General features: G+C 33.8%; 3 protein-coding genes across 3 annotated transcripts; 2 read left to right on the top strand and 1 right to left on the bottom strand.

Annotated features, from left to right (window-relative positions):
- The first annotated feature begins 1333 nt into the window (after window positions 1-1333).
- On the top strand, window positions 1334-2202 carry LOC123693895. Its single transcript, XM_045639162.1, has 2 exons — window positions 1334-1552; window positions 1621-2202. Exons 1-2 carry the CDS (start codon window positions 1505-1507, stop codon window positions 2065-2067), a joined length of 495 nt encoding a protein of 164 aa, XP_045495118.1. The 5' UTR covers window positions 1334-1504; the 3' UTR covers window positions 2068-2202.
- Window positions 2203-2993: 791 nt separating this feature from the next.
- Window positions 2994-20154, bottom strand: LOC123693876 (A-kinase anchor protein 200). Its single transcript, XM_045639139.1, has 7 exons — window positions 20001-20154; window positions 15322-15505; window positions 14616-14810; window positions 14198-14320; window positions 5966-7165; window positions 5186-5263; window positions 2994-5014 (listed from the first exon to the last, which is right to left on the bottom strand). Exons 2-7 carry the CDS (start codon window positions 15490-15492, stop codon window positions 4982-4984), a joined length of 1800 nt encoding a protein of 599 aa, XP_045495095.1. The 5' UTR covers window positions 15493-15505; window positions 20001-20154; the 3' UTR covers window positions 2994-4981.
- A 796-nt stretch (window positions 20155-20950) lies between these two features.
- On the top strand, window positions 20951-25987 carry LOC123693886 (transcription factor AP-4). The gene is made up of 3 exons (XM_045639153.1): window positions 20951-21348; window positions 21857-22022; window positions 22442-25987. The coding sequence occupies exons 1-3, from the start codon at window positions 21260-21262 to the stop codon at window positions 23177-23179; spliced, it is 993 nt and encodes a 330-aa protein (XP_045495109.1). The 5' UTR covers window positions 20951-21259; the 3' UTR covers window positions 23180-25987.
- Window positions 25988-26751: the final 764 nt, after the last annotated feature.

Below are 26751 nucleotides of genomic sequence, written 5' to 3'. Positions count from 1 at the left end.
CGCCTCTATAGCGGTGAGTCAGTGACATCGCATAATCTATGACTGTCTAGCTGTCATTCGCGCGCCCCGCGCCGCCGCGCTTGGCGCACAGATTTTGTTCGTGGTGTCTGCTCCATATTAATATTATCTCAATGAAAATGGAAGAAGGATGGAAGATAATGTCGCTTGACATAATAATATGCTATTTTTTTTAAATACAATTTAAAAAATGATTTACTGTAATCCATATAATAAACCTAATAAAATAATAGTTCCAAGCAACAACAAAAAAAAAATGAATGATCTGTTACGTTCAAAATGTTAAGACACAAAATCAGTAAGTATCTTGATTTTCTTCTTCTATGACCAGACCATGTCTTGTTGAAGAGTAGTACAAAAACGAGATGTAATGTAATGACTAATGTAACTTCAGAAAAGGAAGAGATCATAATAAGAGTCAAAGATATTGATAGTGATTCTTATATCATTCGCGGCTGTATTTTTAGATTTAAACATTATGATAAAATTACTACGTATGGAGGAGACACCACGAACAAAATATGTGCGCCATTTTTTTGCTCTTAGTTTTAAAAATTATTATCTAGTTACTTAGGTACTTACCGATGAAAGTTATTCCTTTGCACTTTTCTGTATTATTTGTATTATTTGTGCAATATCGTCACACACACGAAGGCATATTTGATGCGTTTCACTTTAAAACAAATAAAAAATGAGCGTGCAGTTACGCCATATGGCGTATGTTAAGCGGAACATAAGTGATGTAATCGGTGTCGTCTCCATGTGTATATCTCAATGGATTTTAAATGATTGTATTGATTAAACAAAATTTAATTGTATTTTTATCATGTTTTTTCTTGCTTTCACTCGATATGTCTGTATCACATAACTGAACTATATTACTTAAAATACAATATTATAAAGATGAAGAGTTGTTGCCGAGTTCAGAGTTGTTGTTCGTATGAGAAAATAATAAAATAAATTAATTTATTTATTATCAAAAAAATATTTCCAACATAAGTTGCCATATGAATTTGCTGCCTTTATCCAGTCCCGTGAGACTCAAGCGTTAGCCAGACTCTATCAAACCTAGAAACTCAACTTCTATTCAATTTTACCAAATATTAAAAAAAAAAACAATTTATTAAGTTACGACCGATGTATTTTTTCTCAAAAATTTACAAATTTTAAATTTTTACCATCCGTTGTATTATTCCCTGATTTGAATTAAAAATAATAAAATACAAGATTTTGAGTGGATTTTGATTTTATAGAACGAGCTGTAAACAGTGGTCATTCCGTCATCTGTCATTTGTCATTGTCAATTTGTGCACTTCAAAGCTATGACGTAATCTATGGGAATATCAATAAAATATATTAGAAACAAAATTTTATTCTCCTCTTTCAAGCAATATTTTTAATTGCACTTTACATTGAAATTTAAATTAATATCATTTATCAAAACACATAATTAAAAACACGAACAGTTTAGAACAGGGACGTCATTATGGATAAATTATTTAAGGATAAGGATTCACTTGAAGAGTTTACAGTAGTAAGTTAATGTAAATAAATACATTTTTAAACTCATTTCAATCTTTTATATTATTTTATGCTTTTCAGGAGTGCGACAAAATTATAAACCATTTGTTTGACCACGAAGATTTAGTGCATCATAGTAACAAAATTTTATTTAATTCAGTAAGAAAAGAAATACGCGACATGATTTGTAATACATGCTGTGATTTAAATAAAATATCAAATTATTTGAACGACAGTGGATACGAGGAAGAAAAAGTTAATTATTTTTTATCAGCAGTAGAGAAGAAAAAGAACGAGTTGCTCTACTTAATATTACTTCATCATAATAGTAAACAAGGTGAAACAGTGGCTTTATTTGATTGCGCTCTTAAACTTGTTTGCGGCACCAGTGAGTTGAAGACCTTGAAATATCCAATTCTTCAGCTTGCTTTAACAACTTATAATAATACCGAACAAAAACAGAGATTGTATGATGTTGATAAAAATATGTTAGGGAAACTGATTGATCTTTTAGAAAGTAGTAAGTAATTTAAATTAATGAGTCAAACAATTGTGTTTCATTTAAATCCTATATACAAGAATGTCCACTGTATATGTGTATTAAACAGTTCTCAAAGTGCCACTTCCATCTATTTATAGTAATATAGGTAATCTTCTTGATAATATTGTATTTTTATTAAAAGCAGCATGATAGATGAATCCACATAAAAAAAAACAATAACAAGAGCACTCTTAAACACTTTTTATAGAAAATTAAAGATTAAACTTAAAAGCTAAAAATCTAATTTAAATATTTGTGTGGCGAAGGGTAAGGCCACTCAGCATATGCTATGCCGCACCGGTATAGTCGGCATAGCACTGGTTTTCAGGGCCCATCCAGACTTAAGGCACTTTAGGTATAAATAAATGCCATGGGCAGAGATAATATAATAAGTACACCAGTAACTAGGAAAATATCCTACTAATAATATAATTATGCGAAAGTTTGGGAGGCTGGATGGATGTTTGTAACTCTTCCATGAAAATACTACAATCTACAAGACTGATTCAGACTAAGCTTAGCGTAATAAAGTTTATACATAAGAATTACACATGACTTATAGAAATACTTGGATTTTGCATTTTATTGAATTTCAATTGGTAAATGTGGTTAAATATTCATATATAACACACTAGCTGTGCCCCACGGTTTTACCCCAATGCTCCGCTCCTGTTGGTATCAGCGTGATGATATAATATAGCCTATTATAGCCTTCCCTCGATAAAAGGACTATCTAACAACGAAAGACAAATCGGACCAGTAGTTCCCGAGATTAGCGCGTTCAAACAAACAAAATCTTCAGCTTTATAATATTAGTATATGTATAGATAAAACTCTGTTCTTCTACACAATCATGTTTATATTTTTTGGAGAAAACATATTAAATAAATGTATCTGAAAATAAAAAGACTGATACTGTTTTATAAATTTATTTATAAGAGACATTCACACATCAACATCATCTTTCCTCAGTACATGACAAATAGCTTAATTTAATGCAATTTACATGTGCCAAATTATTAGATAATAAAAATTTACAATTCATGAGCAGAAACAATTTTGTAATGAACATTTGTGATGATTGGTTTTATCACAAAATATGACACAACATATTTAAAACGATTATCGATAAACAGCTGCCTCAATATAGGTAGGTACTTATACATCAGCGAAACTGCAGATGATTTCACGGCGCCGGTCGCCGACAGATGTTTTGTAAATGCAAATTACTTTCGTATTTAATGATCTTTATAAAACAGGATATTTCCAAAAATAGAAATCACAGTGTGTATAATCACAGAGTGCTTTAAAATATTACAACAAAAAAAAAATGTCTAGTCTTTTTGTATATAATCACTAAAATTTATAGTATCATCAATCAAAAATGTCTGCCATATAACGGAATTCTTAACTTATGAGCAAAAAATATTAACTACACAGACTTGTGTTACATTTGATATGGAATGTCTCACTCATATTTACTGCTAATATACTTGAGATAATACCTGACCTCACTCATGCATGTGTCACTTCAAAAATTTATAGAAACATATAAAATTACAAAAATGTTTAGGAAATAATTATGTGGGCACAGATTACTGTAAAAAATGACACCATAATTGTATATTAATATCAAACCTTACATAATATAATCTAATTGTATGTATGAGGTGGAATAATCTACTTGCAGTGTGTTCGCACTGCATTTACTAACTCGTTACAAGTTCTACACATCTAAATATCATATAATTAATTGTAGTCTGTATATGCATAAAAATTGTATAGTTTAATCGAAAAACTTGGCCGCCATCTTCCTACATTCAAAATTTAAAAATTGTAGCCACATGTCTAATATCAATCAATTTACAATTACACGATTTACGACGAGAAAAATCCTAACCATATCTCACTTGCCATAGGAGCGAACTATCAATACATTCCATTTTTATACTTGTATCAAAGAGAGCTCAATGCAACTTAAATTTTACAAACTTATTTAATAATAAAATAATAGGAAAATTTTAACACAATTGCATAGATACAAAATATATTTAAGAAAAATAATTAAATTTTATACTTTATTACATCATAACAATATATGTTGTTCAAAAAGTAAATCATATGCAACAATATATTTCGAAAGGGCAATGAATTACATTTGCGAATAATTCATATTATATACATAAAATAAAAAATGTATCAAATAATAAAGAGGCTTTCAGTGGTCTCGCATTGAAAGCTGTAACGATCAAGTTATATGTTATTAAGTGCATAATACAATGAATAGCTTTTCATCAATAAAAGCCATAACATAATCAGAGTCCCAGTGCTCGATCTGTCAAGCTAACCTATTATACAACAAATATATATTATAAACATATGCTTTACATCGGTAATATTCATAAAATTAGACATATCAGGATTGCGACTACATTCAGTATGTAAGTGTAATCATTAGATTTGATCTCAAAAATGCGCCAAAACGTCATTTCAATAGTGTTTAATTAATATTTTCTAATAAGCTAGGAAAATAATAAACCAATTACGCGAACTATTAATTAAGGAGAGTGTATCGCCAAACGTCACAACTAATACCCCTGTAATAATGGCACCAACTTATCGCACCGTATACTGCCTACATAACTTTGTTATTGTATATAATTATAAAAGATCGATTCTAGCGATTTCAAAATGTATAAAATCTTAATTTTACATAAGCAAGCACGCTAAACTTAAACTATAAACATTCTATATGAAGGTCACATTCCAAACTGAAATCCATGTTTACAATAAAATTCAGTCGAACTTAGTTCGATATTACACCACAGTACTAAAGGGAAATAAATTATAGGCTCTTTTTAGACGTTTGTCTCCTGGACCATGATGTACCGCGGAGTAGAGTTAGTTGGCCACCGCCACGTCGGTTGTCGTTTCCTGCAATATCACAATTCATTTATAGGGATAGTGCATGAATATACCGTGTCGTAAACATTTTTAGTACCTAGCTTAAAATATTATGTAAAAATATTGAGGGCTTTACCAGAATATTGAATTAAGAAACTTATTGTTTTCATTATTTTACAAAAAAAAAAAGGAAATATTTACCATTTCTGTTTTCAACTCAGGGACAGTTGGAATCTCTGGAATTAAGTCCGCAATTTTATCGGCGATCGGTAGCGATTCCTAAAATTAAAATTAAATTGAATATCTTAAAATAACAAACATTTTAAAACCCGCGAAGAAACACACTATATACAATTTACATGTTAGACAGAAAATAAATACCAAAAAGTCAGATTTTAACACATTATTTCTACACTGTACAAAATTTACATTGGCTTAAATTTAATCTAACGGCAAGAAACTGCATTGATTATGCAAAAAGGGTATAGAGTAGCAAAATGTGAATGGCTGAGATTTTAATAGCTATAAAATACAAAACGCAAATGATAAACCTTCGTGATAATTTATATGTATTCTCAAATAAAATTTCCGTTAGAAAAAATCTAAGGTCTTATATTAAACATTATTTCTTAACTAAAAAGTGTTCAAATACAAAATGGTGCAAAAGAAAATATGAAAACATGAATAACATATCATTACATTCATACAAACCAGAAAGCATTAAATTAAACTAATAGCGGGGAGCACACAAACATGCACGTCTACAGAAAGCGTCGGCATCGCACGGGACGGGGAAGGCGGGGAGGGGAGCGAATGTACATGAAGACAGTGAGGTTGAATTACATCGATCCGTCTCTTCCTGTTATTGACGTTTCACACATGCTGAGAGAGAATGCTCATGAACTAAAATACGGGAACCGTTAACGATACCAAAATGCTCCAAATACTAATCCTCTACAAGGGAAAGTCCGGCGTATTCACCTGAGCGTCGTGCGGCGGCAGCGCGGCGGGCGCCTGCACGGGCGAGCCGGCGCCGTTGCTCAGCGCCTCCCCGTTCCCGTTCATCACCACTTCATTGCTCTCTATGACGTCCGCGATCATCTCTTTGGCTTTAATCTTCAGGCTCTCGGTGTCGCTCATCGCCTCCGAGCAGCGTTCGTTTATCTCGTTCTGGGAAATAACGCTCGCGTCGACTTCGGGCTCTTTTAATTCACAAATTCCACTGTCCTGTTGGACGTGTGGCGTTTCGGCGTCGCTGGTGCCGTTCATCAACTCTTCGGCCGGCGGCGGCAGCGACTCTTGTTCCTCAGGTGCTTCTTCGACTTTGACTTCGACGGGCTCAGGGAGGGGCATTTCATTTTCTAATTCGGGTTCGTTTTGCGCGGCGGGTTCGGCGACGACGGGAACATCACTGACATTTTCTTCTACTGTTTTAATAGAAACTTCGTGATCTTCCTGACTCGGCAAACTATCGAGGGCCCCTTCGTTAGCTGCACACTGTTCGATTGTGTTTACGTCCGTTTTTGTTTCGGTCGAATCGTCTAACGGGGCGGGGGGTTCGACGGCTTCGATTTCGACATTAGCTTGAACGGTTTCGGTGCTTGAAATTTCTGTAGGAACTGTGTCATTTGTATTATCGTTATTAACGGGAGATTCATCGGCGGGTGCGGGTTTTGTGATATCGGCATTGTTAGCGATAGAAGCGTCTGCGAGTTCGGGAGCCATAGTGGTGGCGGCGAAGGAAGCCACAGACGAGGGAGGGGGATTAGCGGGAAGTGGTGGAGGCGTGGATTCTATCAAAGGCGTTTGGTCAACACAAACCTCTTTAGTGACAGGAATTTCAGGAGCTGGCACCGTTTCTTCGGTGGTCTCCACTTTATTCTCTTCGACCTTGTTTGAATCAATCTCAGGAACTTCGGGCTCATCCTTTTTAGATTCTTCTAACGAAAGTCCATTCACTGGCAATTTTTCAGGTTCGACTTCGATTTGGGGCTCCGGCCTTACGTCAGTCTCATTCTCATTTTTGGTCTCTTCGATGATTGGAGTTTCTGCTTTTGGAGACTCAGGAGTGCTACTTCCATTCGTAAGTGGTTCTGTTACTGGGGTTTCTGGTGTCTTCTCATCTTTGTTTTCACTTTCCGATTTTGTTTCCTCAGCGACTTCAGGTGTAGTCTCAGCAACCTAAAAACAACGGAGTTGTTAATACAATCACAAGTATCACATGACTTTCGCGATAGGTACGAAGCATAATAATCAGTCATCAAATAAAGTTCAATCAATAAGAAAAACAATAATTGATAATTGTCCAATAAATATACCATAACATTGGCCATTGCAATGGCAAGATAATGTGTAGCGCGTTAAGAATCAATGAAGAAACTGACGTAAAGTTTACAAGCCCTCAACATTTAATAGTAAAATCTGTAATGGTTGACTGACTGTCGTATACATAGTGAACCTCGTTATACATCAATGATCTGATCAGTCACCCTAATCAAAATATTGAATTGCGTCCCTTAACAGGGCTGATAAATTAGTTTTTAACCGACTTCAAAAAAAGGAGGAGGTTATCAATTCGGCCGGTATATTTTTTTTTTATATATGTACACCGATTACTCCGAGGTTTCTGAACCGATTTACGTGATTCTTGTTTTGTTCGATGCGGGATGGTGTCGAATGCTCATAAAATAAAAACTACTGGGCCTATCCGAATAAAAATTTTATTCGGATAGGCCCAGTAGTTTTTATTTTATGAGCATTTTTGTATGTATTTGTAAAAGTTGCAAGTGCAAGTTTGAAGTCGGTTGTTTTTAACGCAGTTATCACTTGTTAATGTAAGTATTTTGAAGCGAAATGAACATTATATTTTAACGTTTAGTTAAAATAAGTTTCAATTAGGTAGGTACCTCCATTAAAAAAAAATACACTTCCCTATTTCAAATAGTAACCTAAAAAAAGTTAAATCGTTATACAGTTTAATCAAAATAAAGTTTTCTTTGTAATGAAAGAAGAAGAAATTCTTGCAGTGGAAGAAAGAATGTAATACTTTCCATTCTGAGTACGTTAATCAGTTTCCAGTTCTTTATATGTATGTACAACCGCAAAACTGTAGCAATAAAATGATACACGGCTACAAGGTCGCCTTTGTTTACTGGCATGGAAATACTCCAAGAACATGATATTTAATAATTGATAAAGTATTATTATACATGATCAAGGAGATGTATGAGTTATGCCATCTTCAGTCTCTAAGATATAAAATTGTTTACGACTTCAAACTGAAAAATTTCCAACATACATAGCCACATTTCCTGTATGGATACCGGAACAAATCATTATAGGATAGGCATACAAAATTATCAGGCACGTATTCTTCAGCGCTTGAACTTTAATATTATGTATAACTGTTTGTATCCTGTCAGCGGATTATTGGCGAATGTAACGTTATTCATGCAGTAGACACAAGATTCTAATCAAATTATTTCATAATGTCTACCAACCACAAATAAACTTTGAACATAAATAAGATAAAAATATGTAAGTCGCTTTAACCCATTGAGCCCCGAGCGGCCCGATCGGTCCACGACACAATAGATTTTCTATTGTATCTGTGATTCCGGGGCCTGAGTTATATTTGAATTTATTATATTATGTAATTTTTATATAGGTAAGTAACCAAGTATTCGCACTAGACTATAAAATAAAGGATAGAAACGTAATCACGTAGATGAATGATTTCAGTATTTCCCCTGTCATGAAAAGCAAGGTTAACGAAAGCATTGTCCGAAACGAAAGCAAATTAAAAACTCCCGGACAATACATCCGACAGGCAACCGGCGTGCACAGGAAACAACGTTTTGTTTAAATGACGCTACGTGTACATCTATCTATTGTATTTATACATTATGCACATTTTTATAAGCCTTTTACCGTGACCACCGTTACGAGAAATAATATACATTTACTATTTGGGCACAAAGAGAGCTCCGTGACGCTCTTCATTTAAAAATAATTTGCACACATTAATGATAGGTAGGTACTTAGGTACATAATAAAGTAAGTCAAAACTAAAATAACCACAAAGCATTCCCTGCTTCTTAAATCTTAGCTTAATGGTCGAAATACACTGAGTTTGATATGTTTTTAAAGTAGTACTTACGTCACAATGTAGACATTAACGAAATTATAAGGTCTAGTTTAAACTCCAAGTTTTTAAGACGGAGAACGCAATCTACAATTTATCGATCGCAGTTGACAGTGTCAAATGACAAGTCGAAAACTTTGCACCCTATTATATTCACCCTTTCCTTAACACCAATGTTTGGGGAAAAGGGAAGCACAATTAATTTGGCACTACAATTTCTCCATTATAAGGCGGTAACTTTGAGTGATGTTACAACAACATGTTATTTTAAAATAACTAACTCTTATCGCAAATCCTTAAAGAATTTAAAATATACCTAATTTTTACAATAACAAAACGAAACATGATAAGAATAATTATGTGAACAAGACGTGTTTCGGAATTGATTTCTAAAAGCATGATTCTAACACCGGATTTTATTTCATGTTTTCCTTCTAATCACGGGTGAAAATCAAAGGAACGAATTAGTAGTAATTTCGATAGTTAATGTTCATAGGCGTTCATTTATCCGCCTGATAACGGTAAACTGGGTGAGTCACTAACACCGCAAATAATACAATTGCTTTCTGGCTATGGAGTATGGAAGCGATTTTCCGCTCTACAACAATGCGTGCCTATTTGAAGTGTAGATGTTTGTACTCACTTGCTAATTAAAAAATAAACCTAGTGCAAAACTTTGTTAACATTTTTACAAATATCCTTTTAATGTTCCGTGCCCAAAAATATCACTGTAGGCCAATTACGTGGGTACCTACATTGGAACATCGTATCAGGTAGCGCAAAATTCCATATTGAGCCATACAATAGGTAAGTACATAAAAAAATGATCTCAAAGAATCATTGCTGTCTTCAATATCTACAAAGGTCGGTCCATAAGTGCACAATACAAGTGCAATTGCAATATACAACCGTCGGGACGGCTTTTGTACATGTAGTAGATTGTCAATGTAGTCGCATATACGCAAAAAGGAGGTTAATGTTTTCGAGTAGGCAGAGCCGGCGCGGCGGCAAGGAGCGCACCAGAGTAACGACATAAGTGGCGGGCACAGAGCACTCATCGTGCGAACTGCGAGTTGTGGACTTGGGGCCGTAGACCACGGCCCGGGTGCGACTAGCATCGAACATAAATAACGGAGGTGATAGCAGTATGCAGTAGCATCTCGGCCGGTCCAGACAGACGCAATACTATCAAATAACTCATAGCAACTTGCGCTCTCGCTATCTGAGGTTGTCGCCCTGTCTTGGCACCGATTACACCAATCGCTGGTCGGCTATCGAGTTACTACCTTCAGAGAGACAGTTACGGTACTCGACGTTTAGGTACAAAGTACAAAACATTAATTGGAGCATGAAAATATAAGGACATATTTACTGTATATTCTTAACATTACTACCTACACCCAAGTTAAAGTAGTCGCCGATAATTAAGAGATTCTATCAAGAAATGTATAAAGTCTGCAGCTTTAGTCTAAACTAAAGCTGCAGACTTTATGCATTTCTTGATTTCTATCAGGTATTTGACTATAAGTAGAATTTAATAATTATTTCCATATATTTAATAACTCATATAAATAATTTAAATGAATTGCAAGAGTAGGCAGTGTCTCCTGCACTTATTTACTTTTTGTTTTATTTTTAGTTTCAGATATTAACCAACTTCTTGAAAAAACATTTATACCATTTAAAATATAAATGAGTACACTGTAGCCAATACACACAATGAAAACGCTCTACTCAAGGCTCAGTACTATCGCATCCAGACAAAAATAGATAGTGACTTAATGGGACAACAATGGTCAATTTAATAGTCCCTCGTACGTTCCCACAAGAATGCCAGATAACAAAAAAAATATTCACATAACAATAGCCGTCAATAGGAAATGGAATCCTTCCTTGTTATATCAAAGCTCCATTCAACGGTTGTATTATGAAAATACGACAGATGAGCCGTCGTGGACACGCCATTTGGTAAACATGCAACTTGAACTGTTGAGTCGGGTTACTTCGGTGGCAAGTTTTGATACACATACATACGTTACTAATATAAGTAGATCATTGTTCATGCGATGCCGTTCTAACGAACACACACGGCCAAACCGGTCCCGCTTAACGATACCGACTAGCACTCTTTAATAATATTCTGGGAAGATAATAAAACTTATCTATATCTTGCATAAAACGTGATTACTTTGTCTGATTTCATACGACGAAGTTCACAATTTGGCATAAAAAGCGAAGCACAGGTCTTTAATTATAGCTAGTCCAATAGTGTTACACGAGACATAATAAAAGTTTGTAAGTAGTAAGTACATATCTAAAATGCTATCGATTCAGTATGTATATATATATATGTACATACCAATAACTCAAAGCTTGTTCAATGTTCATTATAGCAACGTCACAATTTGTCTAAGCTTCAGTGACTGTGGGTGTGGGTTTCAATTTTATAGCCAAAATTATTCTGGACTATACTAAAACTTTAAAAATGTTTTTTAAATAAATCGTTTGTTAATTGTGTAGAATGTATTATGTAGATGAAAATATTGATAAAAATTAAGAAGTGTTTAAAAAACGGCTGAAAAATAATTGAACATGTGGGAAGGTATGCGCATTCGCACACGGATAGTTTGCAATCGGACCGGCCTTCGTCCCCACGCCCACTGCAAGCCTCGCAAAACCTGCCCCGCTCTGCTAATTTTATTTTGCACTTAACAAACGTGTTTCAAAACATTCTCTGCTTAGACGCAAACACGAGAAGAGATTTTAAACGTTATTGTATCATCGCGTCCAGCAATCTTATTGACAAATATCACCATCGAATAGAAAAATATTTCAACCTTATCGATTGAGACAATTCGTTTTTTAAATTCAAACGAAAAAATACCAATAGCAATAAGTAGAAAAATTATACAAGCTTCGAAGCTTCCATTTAATGGCAAGACGCAGATATATAAAAACTTATATAGGTTATTGCTAAAGCATGTCCAATCTCCTTGTGGGAGTGTAAGCTCATGAGTGCTAATGACCGTACATCAACACGTGGTGTGGGGAATGAGACATAAACACAATAACGTTATACGTAATATGTAAACGTACTCACGCCCGTAAACGTTACGGTTATTTTATTTTAAGCTATAAAAGGAACATCAAAGTACATACAATAAAATTTTTAATGCCGCGGCTGGATCTATCTTGTAGCGTAAATTAATTGACGACCCACTTGGTTTTAATTGAGTTGACAAACATTTATATGAAACGAGAGCTTTGTACAATACCTACACATTCCGACTAGATTGAATAATGTATATCTTACACTTGCGACGTTTAAACATTACAAACGGATGTTCCATTTCAATAGTTTACTGGAAAGACGACTTTCAGATGCAGCCGATTTTAGTATGATACAGAATGTTTGGGGCGCAAGTTATCCTCACCCAACCGGTTCAATTCCTAGCGCTGGAAGGCCAGTACGGTCGCAGGTACCGAAGAGTACGTATGGTCATCAATGAACTAATGCATGGTTAACGGCACGATATTGCTAAGACAATGGCAGCTCACGTTTTGGTTAGCGCGGATATAGAGGCACTTTGAATCATAATGTGCATTGTTCGCGTCGCGTCGCTTCGGGTGCAATGCACTACGTCGCAATGGATACTTGTCATAGAAATCGTCGGTTTCTATCCGATGAAACCGCAAGGTTACTCACAAATAACGACCCAAATCGATATTTAAATTTTCATTTGTATTCAAATTTATGCGTGTACCAAATTTTGACGTCACGAATTCATATTTAATTGCAACGCAAAATTTCAATCCACTTTACTCGAAGGAGCTACAAAGATGTAAGCACCAGACATAGAAAACATGTTCTCAAATGCCCTCGTAGCTCTTGAAAGCGATTTCACGACATCGATAACTTTGCGAGAGGTCAGTGACTTCGGCAATATTCATAGCACGAATTTAATTAAAGATTACGTTTAGTCATTCAACGCAGAAATTTTAATATTATTCCTGTGTGTAAACACAGTAGGTACGCAAAACGAAAGTGGGTCATGTCAGTCCAATAATGGATTGTATGGATGGAGTCATTGCAACGAGGGTCCGGCGAATGTTAGCTGCATTGTGCCTACGCGTACGCTACGTTCTAAGACGTAAACAGAATACGAATGAACCGTTCCGCAGAGCGGTCGAGAGCTAGAAAGTTATTGCTTCAAATACAATTGTAAATATCATCATGTTCTTCGAAGTGATATTTAATTTACCGCAACCGAGTATTTCGGATATAATTAATTCACGTTATCCCTCCGACGCGTATAGCGTGTTAATTACATATTCACATCGGAAACGTCGTCATTTAATTTGCTGTTAAATTTATCAAATATTGTGCCTTAAACCTTGCTCTACATTAAGTTCAGATGTGCTGAATTATCGCACAATGTCAGCATTATTTTCTTTTAATCTATTAATTATTGCATTCATGATTACTTACTACTGTTACTTTTATTATGCCTTTTTAGGTCAGTATTATATATAAATATTAAATATACTTAAGTCGTTTATAATTTGGATGGATTCAGAACAAAATTTTAAAATGGGATATTAAATATTCATTTCAGCAACATTTTAAAAATATACATATGTAAGAAAGTGAAAGAACTAAAAAACATAACTTTTGGGCTGATGAAACTATTACCTAGTTGTGAAAAAAAAAAACTGTTCAACTAGAATACAAAATATGATCAGTAAATAAAGGGTCATTCTGAATATGTAGAGTGAAACATATGAATAAGATAAATACCTAATTGCTTATTACTTCAATTATTCACTTGATATGACGAGTTCATAAAATATTTCCTCGTTGTTTATGACTTCACATTACTCTTAGAGGATCGTTTAAGTAAAGACAAATATGGTTCGCTATTTCTCGTTCAGTGAATGACTGCAATTCTTATCTTAATAATCACGTATACATAATAATGCGAAAGTTTGACTAAATTGTTATATTACCCTGATAGTCTACAAGTCCTACTTATTGCAACCACATTATTAATTAAAAGAAAAATTTCTACCTCTTCGGGAACTTTCTCTGGCTCGCCGTTAACTTTTGCCTCTTCGTCTTTTGTCTTCTTCTCTTGTTTGGGTTTGTCCTTTCTGCTGAAGCTGATCGACCTCAGCGACCATTTCTTCTTTACCTGGTTTGGTACATTTTCTTTACAATAATTCAATTTTTTCACACAACAAAGAAACCACAGCCCTTAATTAAGAATTCGAGTTTTACTTTATTTACTAGTCAGTGGATGGATAGCGCACTGCGCATCCTACAAATATTGGAGGGCTTCATCTTATTTGGGAATGTTTACAAAATCTATCAATAAGCACATTCAAAGTTTTAGTATTACTAGAACGCAAATTTAAATTTATAATTTAAAAAATTCATTGGTAGAAATATATTTAGTACATCTGTTCTGTCGTGTGTGTATGGCCTACCTTCTCTTTCTTATTCTTCTTGCCGTCGTCGGGCGAGGGCGTGGTGTCCCCGTTCTCCGCTTTGGGCTCACTCTCGCCGTTCGTGACGGGCGCTTCCTTCTCCTTCTCACTCTCCTCTTGTTCCTTGTTCTCTTTCTCTGTTGTAACGTCCTTCTCGATCTCCGGTGTACCGCTGTCTAACTGCTTTTCCTTTTCCTTGAAACGAATTATTATTCTTCATTTCACGTTTGACTTAATCATTAATGCTCCGATACTTTTCATAATAATATAGTCTCATAAAATATATTCATGATCGTAACAAAACTAAATAGGCTTTGTCATTGTTAATTTTCGGCCCCGATCCAATATCCGTCGCGATTGTCACTATTGAATACAAACTATGCGGGCAGAGATAATTACGTATAATAAGTACATTTATTTTTTGTTGGCGTGTGGAATTGTTGTCGATGATTCACGATTAAGTGCTGTTAAATGACAATTTTGAAATAAAAATAGTATAGTACAATATTATTAGTACCTACTAGGTATGTTTTAGAATTATGTACTTATTACGATCAGGATAATCATGCAATCTTTTTTTGAGACTAGGGAAACAGCGAAGCACAGATTTTTTTAATAATTTTATCTTAGTTAATTTGATTTTGATTTGGAATTTACGTCTTAAGTTTTGCCTATAGTGAAATTTCCTGAAGAGCATGTAACTCACGGGTGTCTCGTGGATGTGAGCGTCGCCGTTGGCCTGCGGCTTGAGCGCGTCGGCGTCAGCGAGCGGCTCCATCCGGCCCTCGCCCCCGGCGCCCGCCGCGGCCACCTCGCCGGCGCTCTCCGCCTCCTTGCCGCTTATGTCCACCGAGCGTTTGCTCTGCTTTGCGCCCATTCTTGCCGCTTATCTGACGCAACAACCGATACAAACTGACTTAACCATATCATAGAACGTCCTTCGTGCACTTAATAGTAAACTTCCACTGGTAATTATTTTTATGGCAGTTGTTAATAAAAGCGCATCTACATTTAGAATACATTAACGGGTTTTTATTGATGTAGTGAGCGTAAACATAATTTGTAATCTTTTGAACAACTTTTCAACGAGTCTTATCTTAATTGTTGAATCATAAGAATGCTAATTATTTATTATTATTTTTGTTACCGTCGCGTCGTAGTGAAGTCAGTTACAAAAAGGTGAATCTGATTATAGAAAAGTCAGTGGGTTACGATGCCGAGAATGGGCTCAAAATAAATGTCTTCCTCGACTGGAATAGTATCAATTGAGTATGTGGGGCTATTATTATATGCGAGACTATTTTAGGATGAAAGTTTTATCACATACTAGTAGTGTTTTAACGATTGTTATGAGCAGTGAAGTGGGAATGTGCTTTGAATTTCTAACGGCAAACATCTCAATCTGTTCCTCAATGCACTTTAAATAAATAGTAAATTATCTATAAATAGCCGGTCATTAGTCACGTACAGCTCTTATCACTATGCACAAACATTAAATAATGACAAACGTATACATAACGTTTCGTACTTACTGTCGGGTCAATGTATGTAAACAGACATACAACATTCTACAAACCTATAAATAGTTGACAAAAATAGACGTTTCACTATAATTGGTATGTTTATTCAAAGAAAGTAATTTTGTAATAACTTTACAAACTCGGTCTCGGAATTGAAACACGTCTCCAGTTGAATGACCTCTGATACTCCCCTGCTTCTAACATTTTAAGCACTGTCAGTCAACCAGTTATAACATAGTACAATAGGAGGCACTTTAGTTTTTGACTTAGTACTGTAAATCGACCTTGACGCGGTTCTATTCAAGGTCGTTCCGACCAGTCTGTAGAACCAATAAGCCATCCGAAGACATGCTATTTTATTGCTATAGAGAGATTAGGTATCATATACCTACTCACTGAATCAGTGAGATTTTTAAATATTTAGATAGGTATATTGAGAAAGATGATCAGCCGCACAAAGCTGCAGTCGCCAGTCACACATACTGATACCTACATACCTAGGTAGTTAGTTTAAAACAAAGTCGCTGTCGTTGTCTGTCCGTCCCTATGTGTATGCTTAGATCTTTAAAATTACGCAACGGATTTTGTTGGGGATTTTTTAATAACTCTGGCCCGGGAACCACAGACACAATAGAAAATCTATTGTGTCTGGGACCGATCGGGCCGCTTGGGGCTCAATGGGTTAAATAGATAAGTGATGGTCGAAAAGATTTTAGTACAATATACATTAGGTAAAGGTACATAATTTATTAGGTTTTAGACACAACGGGCGAAGCTGCGGGTGGAAAGCTAGTTAGCATATAAATAAATTAGATGGCAGTCACAGGGTGTTGTTGTTCCTTTATTATTTTAAGTCAAGACGTATGTAGCAGATGGGGAATATCGAGTAAACAATAACGATTCACAGCCCTTAGGCATGACATAGTACCTACTTATAACACATTATGTTACCTATGCAACTTGCAAGATTACGCTGCATATATTATTGTTAAAATTTATTCAACATTATATATAGGTGTGGATGTAATAAGTGTATGTAACAAAAATTGTAAGAATCTTGTGTAATTTAGCTAGTTCAGTTCATGTTTCGTTGCTGTATGGTTACCGGTAAACCAATACAGCGCAGTTGCGGATTTAAACCACAAGAAATTTAAGTACCTTCATAGGCAACTCTTAGTTCTGATGTTATGAGCAGGAAAATGATTATATATGTACCTATATAAATTAATACAAAATTTACACCGCAAGTTTTTTTTTTGGAATAGACTTGGGACTTCTGGTTTCAACACTAGACGATAATGTCCCTGATAGCTGATTTGACACTTTTTTCGTTTACAGGGTGACTTGATATATAAGTATAATAGTTTTAAAGAGGTGAAAGTATTGCTCATTTGGGGTAAAAAAAGTAAACATTACCAAGCCGAAACTTATTAGTATCAGAAATAGGTAGGTATTTATTATTTAACATTTAAACTTATAAATGCGAAAGTAACTCTGTCTGTCTGCCTGTTATTCAATCACGCCTAAACTACTGAACCAATTTGCATTAAATTTGGTATGGAGATATTTTGATACCCGAGAAAGGACATAGGCTACCTTTTATTGCGAAATATGTACCACGGGCGAAGCCGGGGCGGACACCTAGTTTACCATATTCGTAGGGAAAAGTATAAGTAAGTAAAAAAGTATTAAAAATCTCTCATAACTTATTATTAAATGTTAACAATTACTATTACAATTACATTTAATGATTTAATTGTAAGTACCTAGGTAAGTATAATTTTACCTTACCGACAAAAATGCTTTATAGGTAGCAAATTTTCAAAAAAAGTTAAAATGTTAAAGCTAAACCTAATAGACCGGGAGATATTGACACAAAATTTCGAGTCATTTGTAACAGGATGGCAGTTCTACAGGGGTCTTAGTACGCAATGACAAAAAGAAAAATGATGGTGTGAACGCTGCAGCTGGTACCGGCGGCTTAGTCGCGTGGGCGTTAGTCGAACTCGTCGGAAAAATAGCGAAAGTCAAACGATTTGTAACACAATTTTAGAATTTACCTATAGCCCATAAAAAAGAAGTAGGCGGTAGTGTCATGCCATACTTTTCCAGTGTGACTTACAGCCCGCCATACCGACGCGAATGTGTTGATTTTAAAAAAACAATTCAACCATTTGTACCAGGCTCACTTTTGCACAGGTAACCATCGTCGTGCAGCCATTTACGAAAATCGCCATGCCATACTTTTCGGACGATTCCAAATAGTCGCCATACCGCCGAAAATCTGCAAAATTTTTTTTTTCGTCAAACTTTTTCTATTTTCGCTATTCGCCAAACTTTCGCTATTTTTCCGACGAGTTCGACTAACGCCCACGCGACTAAGCCGCCGGTACCAGCGTTCACACCATCATTTTTCTTTTTGTCATTGCGTACTGTAGAACCGCCATCCTGTTACAAATGACTCGAAATTTTGTGTCAATATCTCCCGGTCTATAACCAGGTACCTACCTATTTCTGAAACTTATAGTTTCGGTTAGGTAGTTCTAGAAAACACGAAAATTATACCTATTCCTACTTTGTATTTGTGACTAATTCTTATTTTCTAGGAAATTCATACCTACCTAATAGATATGAAACATGTGCTAGGTTACTAATCTATAAAATAATATTCTCCACTAGCGGTCCGCTCCGGCTTCGCCCGTGGTACATATTTCGCAATAAAAGGTAGCCTATGTTCTTTCTCAGGGTCTTAAGATTGTCTGTGCCAAATTTCATGAAATCGGTTGTGAGGTAAACAAAAACAGACAGACAGAGTTTTTATAATATTAATATACCTATGTAGGTACCTAGTAGGGAGTAGGGATGTTTAGGTCTTAGGATTAACCGCAGAGTTCTTTAGATGAGTTGTTTGTTTTCTTTGGTTGCAATCAGCTTTTATTGTTCAAATTATCTTAAGTACCTAGGTACATATGTATTTAAAAAAAACTCGACATAATATTCGGAACAACCAAAATGATAAAATTAAAATTAATGTTACCTCCATTTTTCGAAATTTACAGAATTCGAGAAATTTAGTCATTTTTAATAAAATGTATTTTTTTTAATTCAAAAATGAATCGATGAAGATACATAAAGAGTGAGGGCAGAGTAGAATAAAGGAAATTAAAAACGACGACATAGGTATCTTTTAGACAGGATTTAGGTAGGTACAACAAAAGCCACGAGTATTCATCTTGTAATATGCCACATTAGGGTGTTGTCCTGCATGGAAATTTATTAGGTTTAGATAATGCTTCAAAAGTTTATTTATAATAATAAACTCAATAATAATATACTCAAAACTTATAATTTAATAGGTAAATGTCGATTTCGTACTGTGTAGAAGTCTGCAAAGAAGTCAAACCTTTGTTTTATACCTAGCTTGTATCGGTTGACTTACAACGATGATTCATCGTTCGATAAGTAAATGCAACGAGACTGGTATTCCCAGAAATATTTGTGAACCATACAAGTGAATAGTGATTAATGTGTTTATAGAAATAAATTTGTCAAATATAGTACTAAAAATATTTACTTACCTACTGAAATTAATGTTAAATTAGCAACTTCATAGAATTATGCGTCCCAACATCAAATATTAATTTTAACTAAAGATAATAATTTGGTAGGTATATTTTAGAAATGAATTTCAAGAAGGTATAATTTTTAGAAATGAATAAAGCACATGGTTTTTAAGTAAATGACATGGGAATAAAATTTAAAAATAGCGACAATGTAACTGCCGGTGGGGCAAGTTTATTAAAATATGATGTATGAAAAAATTTGAAAGCCATGATGACAAAAACTCATATTAATTTAATGTTACCTTTTAACTTTCCAATCCGAAAAATATGGACAAAGATTAGCACAGTCAAATATAACAAATATTTCACTTCCAGCACTCACAGCTTAACACAATATGGCGGCAGGACCGAATCTCCACCCACCGAGAACAAATTCAAAATTGAAACTTTGTGTGATTGGTCGCCAGAATCGCGACGCGTCACTCTAGGCAACATTCAGAAAAAAACCTTTCGCCATGCGACAACTTGAAGAAAAATAATGGCGTCCTAAAATGTTACATAAATGCATATAGGTAATATAAAAAGTAATAAAAGAACACTATAAATATTCAAATCATAGTATTATAAATAAAAAAATAGAAAAAAGGTATTGATTAAAAAATATATAATTCAAATTACATATAAAACGTCAGGTAAAAATATAAAATATTGTAAAGATTTCATTTTTGTCTGATTTATATTTTAAATTCATTTCTATAGAATAATTCATGTTGTTTGTAATAAAAAAGTACATATTTGATCCCTAAGTACAATATATATTTTTTGTGATACTTAAAATAAACTTTTGATATGGACTATCCTACTAATGTATACCATCGTTTTTAAAATTGCATCCTCCTTTAAAAGGCACAACTTATGTATGTTTGAAAATTAAATCTCTAGTAATAATTATATATAAAAAAAATAACGCCATCCATCAAACTAAGATCAAACTAAAGAAATAATACTACAAAAAGTAATGAAATTACAAAGAAGTTACATGTATTCTTAATTTTAAATGATAAAGAAAGAATTTTAAAATAATATGTTTTTAGCTCATGTAAGTTAATAACTTTTTTTTTACATTTAACTTTCATTAGATTCACTAAATTATTTTAATAACAGATAAAATAATTTTAAGGATGTTTATGGCCTAATGAATAAAAAATTATATTTATCTGTGATGCCATGCCATCTATAGTCTATGGTCGAACATATCGATATGTCGCGTTTCTAGAGTTGCCCTTGATTCCGTGTATAAAAAAATACTGTTTTTACGAAGTTTACATGATAATATTATAAAAATTATTGTGTGTGTTATTATATTAAATAACAATAAAGTGATGTGAAGTGTTTGAAACTATATAAACAAATCTACAGTGTTAAAATAGCGTAGCGTCACCTGACTGAGCTCATTGTCATTTCCCGCCATTTGCTTTGCTAACTTTTATTTCGATTTATAGTTTTTATTGAACAGTGTCCATGTGGAATCATTACTTTTTGTTATAATTGTGCTCAAGTAATGTCATTAGACAGTAATGATGTCTGTTTGCTAGAACTGGAAGATTATAACTTGTACGAGGAAGACGCACCCGATCACGCTATCACAAGGTAAGAACCCGGCGTGGTTGGCTTAGTACTCTTAATGTTAATGCAATGATTATGTCCAGATGATTAAAATATGTTTTAATTTATAAAACTTAAAATGTGCAATATTTTCATAGTATAAACGAAAAAAACAAGCAATACACGTTAGCTCCCGCCCCGTACCGGCCTATAGTCAGCTGTTGTGCCGCCATGTTTGGTCGTCTTTTAAATAGGCGTAGTAAGCGCTTTACCTACCTACAGCGCTGTTTCACTATTGAACATGTGATTTATCGTAACACTACAATCTTTTTACAACGCTTCATTCATCAAGAATACAGAAATATTATTATTTTTATTTGGAATTTATTTGTTACTCAATATACAGAAATGGGTGAATATATGATTAGTTTTGATTTTTGAAACTAAAAACTTAAAAAAATATATAATACCTATGAAAGATTTTATTTTAAATTTTTATGAATTGTTTTTTTTTTTCATTTCATAGATTTTTATTATGATTCTCCTTTTGTAGGAGTGAAAAACATACCTTATCTGGTGGCAAAACTATGGAGGCAGAGAAGAGAATTAGGCGAGAGATTGCAAATAGCAATGAACGCAGGCGGATGCAGAGCATCAATGCTGGTTTCCAAGCATTACGAACTTTGTTACCCCGACATGAAGGAGAAAAACTTAGCAAGGTATTTATGAAATTTATTTATTTAAAATTAAATACACATGACAGGTCACAATCTTGCCGGGTCCATAGGCGCCACATCAATTTCACGAGCAGATTGCAACCCAACAAAATGTGTACAATTAATACTACAAAGGGATACAGCTTACAGTTATCTAAAGCGTATTACAATAAATTAATATTTAAAATTCGATAATTTAATCTTAGATATAAAAGAAAGACAATTAAAACAATGGTTTCTTATTTCTAATGGTTATTATTAGTTTCTTATTTTAAATATATTTTTCTTAAATTGTTATTTTTAAATTAAATTATATCTTTCTGAAGCAGTAACTTTATAAATATTTCATAGTAATCATCAAATTTATTAATTGGAGGGAATTTCATTATAACTCTTTAGTGACCAAGTTTATCTCTTTTCAGGCTGCTATTCTACAACAAACTGCAGAATACATCTACTCATTGGAACAAGAAAAAACAAGGTTATTATCACAAAACTGTCAACTGAAGAGATTGTTGAACCAACATGAAGGGGGTGAAATACCTTTGAAGAAAAGGAAAAGTGAAATTATTACACATGTTCCTTCAATTATTCCCGATTCAACAGATGATACTATTACAAACACAAGATCTCCTGAGCCTGTAGCTGTGATTACAGTGTCAAGTATGCCCCAAAAGAAAGAACCAGAGAATGGAGAGCTTTTGGTACAGTTAGAACAAGAGAGACGGCTGAGACGCTTGTTGGAGGAACGCTTAAGTGCTCTTGAGGTTCAAATATATCCAGAAGCAACCCAAGAAGTGGCTCACACTGTAGTGCACTACGAGCAAACGGAGGTTGCAGATTGCAAAATTGAGACTAAGGAGGCAGAACCACAAGTAGTGGAAACTATAACTACTGCACCCTTATTGGAAGCCGCTATTAAAGCAGAACCTAGAGTGGAAGTAGAGGTTCTTCCTGATGCATCTCATGACCCACCTTCGAGATTATACCTCGCTAGTACAAGCCGGCAAAATCTCGAGACAATTGTTGAAGCCATACGCCACTTGGAGGGAGACCACTTATTTCGTGAGGAGTCCGGTGACGCGCCACTCGCGCTCACAAAGAAAGCAGAAATTACGCCCCCACAGAGACCAGGAGTTATTGTTGTGAAGCATTCGTGAGTGCATTGAACTAGTCTGTCTGGCTTCATTTTTGCTTCCAGTGGAAGAGTACTCCTTACCCTCCTCGAATATAAATAGCTTTTAGTTTCTTAGTTGTTTAGTTGTCTTTCCAAAGTGACAAATTGATAAGTCTGTGTTTTGTTTAGGTTTTTTACATTGAAAGTCAAGGTGAATGAAAGAGTGGAAAGAGAGGAATGTATCGAGATATAGAACGGCGCTGTGCTTAGTTTAGTTTCAAATATTTGGATAATATTTGAAATGTTTATTGCAGGCTTATTGTAATAATTGTTAGATAGAAGATTGACTGATTTATGTAAGTTTATTGGAACATTAGACACAAGTTTGCCGCGTGCCAATATGTCCATTTCAGAAAAATTAGCCAATAGTTTTAATTATTATCATTCTAAATAGTTTATATTGTTATGATAAATTCTAATAAAATATCATGATAGCAATAAAACAATGGGATTTAAGAGTGAAATTTGTTTATAAGCTCCATTTTAATATCCAAACATGAAAGTTAAATTCTAAGATTTAAGTAATATTTATACAATATAGGCATGCGGCACAGCAGTTCTCCTTTTTGTAATGTAGAAAAAATTTACTGTTAACATACTGTTCTTAGATAAAATATAATTTTTTTGTATTAACTCAGGCCCCGGAATCACAGACACAATAGAAAATCTATTGTGTCGTGGCCTGATCGGGCCGCTCGGGGCTCAATGGGTTAAAGCAAAATTTTCACATCCCCAGTTGTATAAACTAGTTAACACCAGTGATTTTTGTATTAGTACGAAATTTTGTAGTGGCTTTGGTATCACTTTCAGTGAAGCATTCCATGTTGATGCTACCAGTGTATAAAAGAATATGATTTATAAAATCTTCTCAATATTATTATTTCTATATCTATATAATAATAACTGTAATTGGTTAAACATCTAAGGTAAAATTTCTTATGCATTAAATTCTGACATAAATAAATTGGCAGTGTGCTGAAACTTTCATAGTTTGCTGTGCACATAGAGTAATTGTAGCCTAGTATTGAACGATTTGGCTTTAGAATAATCTAAGATGATTTAATCATCAATTGTAATCTGAAAAATAATGTCAAACTTATTTCTTACTTTCATAGTGTGTAAGATTCGTGGGTTGCTCAATCCATGATATACCTAGCTAATAAAATCCGAAATGATTTTATTGTTTGCTTATATGTGCTGTATTTTTTCCGTTGAAATTTAACCAGCAGTGCTTTTTGTTAGTAATTTCAATTAATTCATGTAAGTTTTAAATGTATTTTGTTTTAAGTTAGACTCAGTAACAGAGTGATGTACAATGTATTATGTAAAAGTAGCGTGGTCCTGTTGACGGGATCATAAGAATTTATTAAGACTGATCATTAATTCATTATTAAGTTACGCTAGTTCGATCCACCATGATGGTAGTATAATGTGTGTGTATGTGTGTGTTTAATTACGTAGTTGTTTGCGTATATAAAGTTAAATACAATTTGTATGTGAGGATCCATCAGTTTTACAGAGATTTCTAGTTTTCAATTTACAATCTGTTCCAACACTTACAGTGAATACATAGACAAAAGTAATCTCTCTAACTCTGATGGATTGATTATTTTATAGTCTGTGTATATTACATATTGGCTGTTATTTGTTTTTTGCATTTGATTTTGAACTGCTTTCAAACTCACAAGTATTTGTATGTCCAAGAAGATATGTTCTTAATTGAAATAAGGCTGTGCATACATTGTAGTATGCTGTTGCAATCTCCTCACTGTCCAGTTGGGAACTCTTTGCACTCTGTTCCTGAGTCCATAGTTATAAGGAGTCGTCTGCCTACCGCCTTTACATTATTTCATTATAAGGTAAATAATTAACAATGTAACATAACGGACTTGGTTATACTATTAGTGTAGTCAAAATATCTAGATGTAAGAGATTTTAAGTCAAAGAAAGCAAGTTAAATTGTTTAAAATGTGTTATTATTTATGTCTTAAAGTATTAAAATGGTTATTTCTTATTAATTAGTTTGTAAATGATGATAATCAGTATATTCTCACGCTTTCCTTTCGACCGTCGTTAAAACCAATAAATAAAAGATCCGGTTTTAAAATGGCATTAATTCAATAACAATTCTTTATATTATATTTATTATGAGTAACATTTTAATAGTTACAATAAATATAGACTTTTTACTTGTAAATTTTAAATATTAAAATTTAGGACCCCTTGGATTATCGTAAATCTACGTAATCTTGATTTTTCTTTTATTGGTTTTACATTATATCATGAAATATGAATACATATTACAATTTTTCTACACTCTATCGCATGTTTGATGTTTCAATATTTAAGATAATAATCCATTGTATTGAATTATAATCATAGTACATAATCACTTATGCAATTTTTTTAATGTTTGAAGTATAGAGGGTTTGGTTAAAATAGACGATTATGTTAAGAATATTATTTCAGTTTAGCGAGTCTTTATTAGTTAGAGATAGGGGGAAAATAACTCATGTAAATACACAAACCCGCAGTTTTATAAGTTTTGTTTTATATCAAAATCGCCATTATATTTTCACTCTATCGCTAACAGACTCAGTTCCTACGCATTATAGATAGTAATTATGTAATAATTTTACAGTTCGTATTTAGAATACTAATGATAAAGTGTAGAAAACGATGCATGAATATTTCCTTTTTGATATGAAGTTGATAAAAAAATATTTCCTCTGATTTAAATTGTACAACATTTGACCTACATTTACGAATATTTATAAAATATTGATACTTATGTGTTTTATTTATTAGCCCTTCAATGAAAATACGACATAGTATTTAAAATTTAAATAAAAAAGAAGTGACTTTATGTGTCCCTTCATTGGAATGGGGGTAGATGCATGATTCATTTTTTTACAGATAAAAAATCGATCAGAAACAGAATATCAGCCCGACAAATAAATTATTTTTTTATGTCCCCATCTGTGGTCCCCATCATAAGATTTCATAATATTTAATGGAATGATCAAGGTGCCTCGATTCTACATTCACGCGTACACTGTTCAAAGGACGCTGCTATCTATACATAATACATATAATAAATCTGTAGAAGGGTCAATTCTGTACATTGAAAATATTGAAAAAATAAATAGCAGGGGGTGTTACTGGATCGATACCAAACCCAAATATGTAATTAAAAAAATTTTTGTCTGTCTGTCTGTATGTGAAGACATCACGTGAAAACTACCGGTTCGATTTCGATGAAACTTGGTATAATTATACCTTATTATCCTGGGCGTAAAATAGGATACTTTTTATCCTGGAAAAATACGTAGAAAAAAAAATAATCTTACTTTTTCAGTTATCCATAGACGTTGTTCTGTAGAACCGCGAACACACGTTGCGTATTATTAATTTATTATAGGCCTAGCCGTATTTGGGTCAGATAGATATTTATAATAGTACGGGAGCTAGCAACGTTTAAAAAAAAGTCATTTTAGTATAGTTGGGTTTTTGATATACTGTTTCTCTTGCTATTTCGGTTAGAGTCCGGGCTGT

The sequence above is a fragment of the Colias croceus genome, chromosome 8, assembly GCF_905220415.1.
Source record: "Colias croceus chromosome 8, ilColCroc2.1".
Taxonomy (NCBI): domain Eukaryota; kingdom Metazoa; phylum Arthropoda; class Insecta; order Lepidoptera; family Pieridae; genus Colias; species Colias croceus.
This window is presented reverse-complemented; position numbering and strand designations above follow the sequence as displayed.